At 40.8% G+C, this 5,078-nt stretch overlaps 1 protein-coding gene across 1 annotated transcript; it reads left to right on the forward strand.

Moving 5' to 3' along the window:
• Nucleotides 1-393: 393 nt before the first annotated feature.
• On the forward strand, nt 394-4,780 carry TRNT1 (tRNA nucleotidyl transferase, CCA-adding, 1; the record flags this gene model as incomplete). Its single annotated transcript, XM_010015066.1, has 6 exons — nt 394-615; nt 1,505-1,643; nt 1,889-2,015; nt 2,534-2,727; nt 2,930-3,180; nt 4,502-4,780. Coding segments are annotated over 6 exons (1,182 nt in total), but the record flags the coding sequence as incomplete, so codon positions are not given.
• Between the last annotated feature and the right edge of the window lie 298 nt (nt 4,781-5,078).

Genomic DNA, 5,078 nt, shown 5'->3' on the forward strand with positions numbered 1-5,078 from the left:
GCAACTTGAGGGCGCCTCAGAGGAGGTGGTGCAGCTCGGTGTTCATCACTGCTGGGGGGGGCGGGGGGTTCCTGAAGGAATTTGGATGCACTGTGCTCTGCCGTAAGTAAACTGAGCACTTTGTGTCGTTGCCCACTGGCTGCTCAAACTGTTCCGCAGCCCTCAGTATCAATTAACAACCTGTGAATATTTAGGTTATCAGAAATATGTAAGAAATGAAATGACTGGGGCAATACGTGTGGTTGCTCAGCTGAGTACTTCACTGGTGCATTTTGTATGAAGCTGGGAGGTACATACACGCTTGCTGCTTATTGAGTATGTATTCCCACATCTAGCATCCTTATCTGTGAAGAGGTAAGTGTCTGGCTGACAGCTGCAGTGCTTATGTGAGAGTGCTTCTTGATCTTCCTTTCCTTCCCAGAAATGTTTGAGAAGAAGAACTATGAGCTGAGGATAGCAGGAGGCGCTGTGAGGGATTTACTGAGTGGAATGACACCACAAGATATAGATTTTGCCACTACAGCTACGCCAGCAGAGATGAAGGAAATGTTCACATCAGCTGGTGTTCGTCTCATCAATAACAAAGGAGAAAAACATGGAACCATTACTGCCAGGGTTCGTTTGTGTTTTGACTTTTCCATCTTTTCTAACTGTATTTGTGCAGCGTATCCAGTAGAAAACTCCTTTGTTATGCATGTCCAGTAACATGCTCCTTTGTTAAAGTATCACAGTAAGAGTTTAAATGAGACCTTGCTTTAAAGCATGGAGTGATATATTTATTACTCTTTTTAGAATTCAATTTATTACTATATTTTAATGCATGTTACCTCTCCATAACCCATTCATACTGCTGTGCCATCACTAGAAAAGATAACGTAGGCCCCCCCACATGCTCAGATCATGCGAGGAAGTTGGTTCTAGTGTTTCCTACTCCTGATTTCCAAAGTGTTGATTCCTCTACTTCTTATTCCATCTTCTGCAGGCAGATTTCTGCAGGCTACCTAGAAAACTACTTGGACTCTTCGTTAGGGACTGTAGTGGTAGGACAAGGGGTAATGGCTTTAAACTTAAACAGGGGAAGTTTAGATTAGATATAAGGAAGAAGTTCTTCACAGTGAGGGTGGTGAGGCACTGGAATGGGTTGCCCAAGGAAGTTGTGAATGCTCCAACCCTGGAGGTGTTCAAGGCCAGACTGGACAGAGCCTTGGGTGACATGGTTTAGTGCGAGGTGTGAGGTTCCAACCCCTGCCATGACAGGGGGTTGGAACTGGATGATCTTAAGGTCCTTTCCAACCCAAACCATTCTATGATTCAGAAGTAACTAATGCAAGGATTATTTTTGGGTGTTCATATTTCTTGGTTGTCTGCTCTGTATGAAAACATGGTACCTGCTGGTTTGCATGTGTCCAGGCTGTATGCAGACATGAGGCTGAAAAGATGATAGGCAGGTTTTATGTGTATATTCATGATCATGTTGACGTAACAATGTCTGTGGGATTTCCAGCTCCATGAACAGAATTTTGAAATTACTACTCTTAGAATAGATGTTGTCACCGATGGACGACATGCAGAGGTGGAGTTCACCACTGACTGGGAAAAGGATGCTGAAAGGAGGGATCTGACTATCAATTCCATGTTTTTAGGTAAGTCCTTTCAAGAGGAAGTAAGTTAGATGAAATGCTGCTTTTCAGGTCAAGCCAGTAAATTCTCTTGGTCTGTTTCAGTTTTGTTTGTTGCTATCAGCTGAAAGGTCTGTAGGAATCTGTGAGATGATCTGCCAAACCAGGTCAAATCACACAACTTGTCTTGTGTATTTTCAGATGAGGGTGTTCAGTTGTGCCAGCCATGTTTGTAAATTCACACTCTTGTATTTTTTTCCTTTTTCTAGGTTTGGATGGAATGCTCTATGACTTCTTTAATGGATATGAAGACTTGAAAAACAAGAAAATTAGATTTGTAGGAAAGGCAACTGAGAGAATACAAGAAGACTATTTACGAATCCTAAGATATTTCAGGTACTGGGTTTTGCTTTTCCCAGATAAAGAAATGAATTAAGCATTGTGGAAGGTTTCAGAAATATGCAGAGAGAGATCAGTGATGTAAAACCTATTGTAATTGTCATATTGTTAAGTTTCCTCTTGTACTTTAAGCTGGAATAATTAACACTGTCGTGACATTCATTTTCTGAATAGCAAACGTAAATTCTTCTCCCAAGTAACAAGCTATAGGACAAGAGGAAATGGCCTCAAGTTGCACCAGGGGAGGTTCAGATTGAATATTGGGAAAAATGCCTTCTGAAAGGGTTGTCAAACATTGGAACAGGCTGCCCAGAGACGTGGTGGAGTCACCATCCCTGGAGGGATTTAAAGACATGTAGATGTGGCATTGGAACATGGTTTAGTGGTGGACTTGGTTGTGCTGGGTTAATGGTTGGACTCAATGATCTTAAATGTCTTTTCTAACCTAAACGATTCTTTGATTCTAAATGGAATAATTGTGCTCAGTTTAACATACAGAGGTTTTATTTGGGCAGGTTTTATGGAAGAATCGCAGAGAAACCTGGTGTTCATGAATCTAGTACACTGCAAGCAATTAAAGAAAACGCCAGAGGTTTGGCTGGAATATCAGGAGAAAGGATTTGGGTGGAACTGAAAAAAATTCTTCTTGGAAACCACGTAAATCACTTGGTTCAACTTATGTATGAACTGGATATTGCCCAATACATAGGTAAAGTGAAATGAAAATTGATTTCCTACTCTTATATACAAACAGAACCACAGAATGGCAAAGTGAGATAAAACTTCATTTTACCCAGAAAGAACTAGATTACTTTTTTTCTGTGTTAATGTCCACATTTCCTATTAACACTTTCTTGTACTCTTTCTCTGCCTCTGTGTGTGTGTGTGTGTGTGTGTGTGTACCCCTTCAGGACTACCACTTGATGGAGATTTAGAGGAATTTGCCAGAGTCACTAAAAACATTCAAAATCTGTGTCCCAAACCCATGACTGTTCTGACATCATTGTTCAAGGTGAAGGATGATGTCGCAAACCTTGATCTGAGGCTGAAAGTCTCAAAAGAAGAAAAAAACCTTGGCCTTTTTTTAATGAAGCACCGGCAAGAGTTAACCAAAGCTACGGGTCCAGAGCCACTTAGACCTTATCAGGACTTCATAATGGATGTAAGTGTGTTTCATACTGCTTTATTTTGGTCTTCTCAGTAAGCCAAACTTCCAGTTTTACAGAGTAGCAGAGATGATAGTGCCTAGTGGAAAGAAAGGGGCTTGGAGTCAAGTTGGAGCCATTTCATTGGCAGGCTTGCTTATTGGTCTCTGGCAAGTTTTTGCCAGGGTTTTAAAGAGCGTGATATTTTCATCAGAAAGGTGGGATGCACTGCCAAAAACTATTGGCCAACTTTGCATTGCTCCCAGTGTAATACCTTCACAGTAACTGGAATAATATCTTTCTGTATTGTACTAGTTCCAGGTAACTAACTTGGGGTGGGTTGGTTGGTTTGTTTTCCCCCTTTGTTTTTCCTCTGGAGAGGGACCAGTAGTTAACAAGAGCTATTCAAGATGTCCTGGCATGTTTCTGCAATGTAAAGCAGAAACTTATGCTACAAAAATATTCTTTTCCTTTACTAGAGTTTACTAGAGGATAAATAGCCATTTCTGCTTGGGTTCAAAAGCTTTTTTTCTTTCCCATGCAGAATATTGAGGCTTTAAGTTAATCTTAAAGAGATTATTTAAAACGAACAAGAAACCCACTGTATTTTTAGCAGTTCCTAATACCTTGGGTTCTGTAGCAGGTTTTTTTGACTGGATTTAAAAGCCTACCTTTCATTCACGCTGCAAAGTGTCATATTCAGTCATCTGAAACGAAAGTTCCATGTGAACATGCCTAGGGGACTGCGTTGGCTGTGCTGTCCCAGCTGATCTCCCCTTCTGCGTTCAAAACATGAGGCAGGATCTGGGCCTTGAGGGACTCCAGCTTTTTTTTTTTTTTTGTTTGTTTTGTTTTAATGTGAAATTCGACTCCTTGAATTGTGCATTGAAAGTAGGTGCAATTCCTGGAGCACCTGTATGTGGGTTTTCTTAGGACATACTGTTCAGTAGGCAGCCTGTGTTCTTCCACAGCAAAGTTCAAGTAATTTCAGGTGCAGTTGTTGACTTCTGCTGTAGAACCTGAGACTGAAGGCAGGAGACGGGCCTCATTGTAGACTGCTTTCTCCCACAGGAATGGTAATAGTTTCTCCCCAGCTGGAGGTTGAAGATAATGGTTTCAGCTATTACCTGGAATTCAAAAAGTCTCCAAGGATCTCCCAGAGCCTCCAAGTTAGGACTGAATTTTAAAACTTGTGAGGCAGGAGAGATCCTCACTTTCATAGTTCCACCTCATCCTAATAAGATGTCATGGGAATAATGCAGTGTGGAGCACAGTTTGAGCTGTTTTCTACTGTGTCATAGTGAATTCTCTCTTCTTTTTTTCTTCCTTTTCTTCTAGTCTAGGGAAGCGAATACAAATTCCAGGATCTGCGAGCTTCTAAAATACCAAGGAGAAGATCATCTTTTAAGGGAGTTGCAGCAATGGACTGTTCCTTCCTTTCCTGTTAGTGGTCATGACTTAAGAAAAATGGGCATGTCTTCTGGAAAAGAAATTGGAGCAGCATTACAGCAGCTAAGGGATGAATGGAAGAAGAGTGGATACCACATGGACAAAGAAGAACTGTTAAGTTGCTTGAATAAGTTGTAAAATTGAGTAAGAGAACAGTTTTTGTCCTATTCAAAGTGTAACAGAGATACCAGTAAATATTTTGGCACTGTACTCACAGCTGATTGATGAGTGTTTGTCATATTTAAGATCTTCAGACAGCGCAGTTCTCCTGGTACTAATTCATAATTTCTGCAAGAAGAGGTTTAATTTTGTAGTGATGCAAAACATTATTTGCCAAAACTCACATTCTCTGCCTCTTGTTGTTGTATTTTAATTTGACTCTGGGCTGTTAGAGGTGACATCAAAATTTTTCTCATTCTGACTTTGCTCCATCTAAACAAACCCACCCCCCTCAAGAAAAGGTGTT

The sequence above is a fragment of the Nestor notabilis genome, unplaced genomic scaffold, assembly GCF_000696875.1.
Source record: "Nestor notabilis isolate BGI_N333 unplaced genomic scaffold, ASM69687v1 scaffold3895, whole genome shotgun sequence".
Taxonomy (NCBI): Eukaryota; Metazoa; Chordata; class Aves; order Psittaciformes; family Psittacidae; genus Nestor; species Nestor notabilis.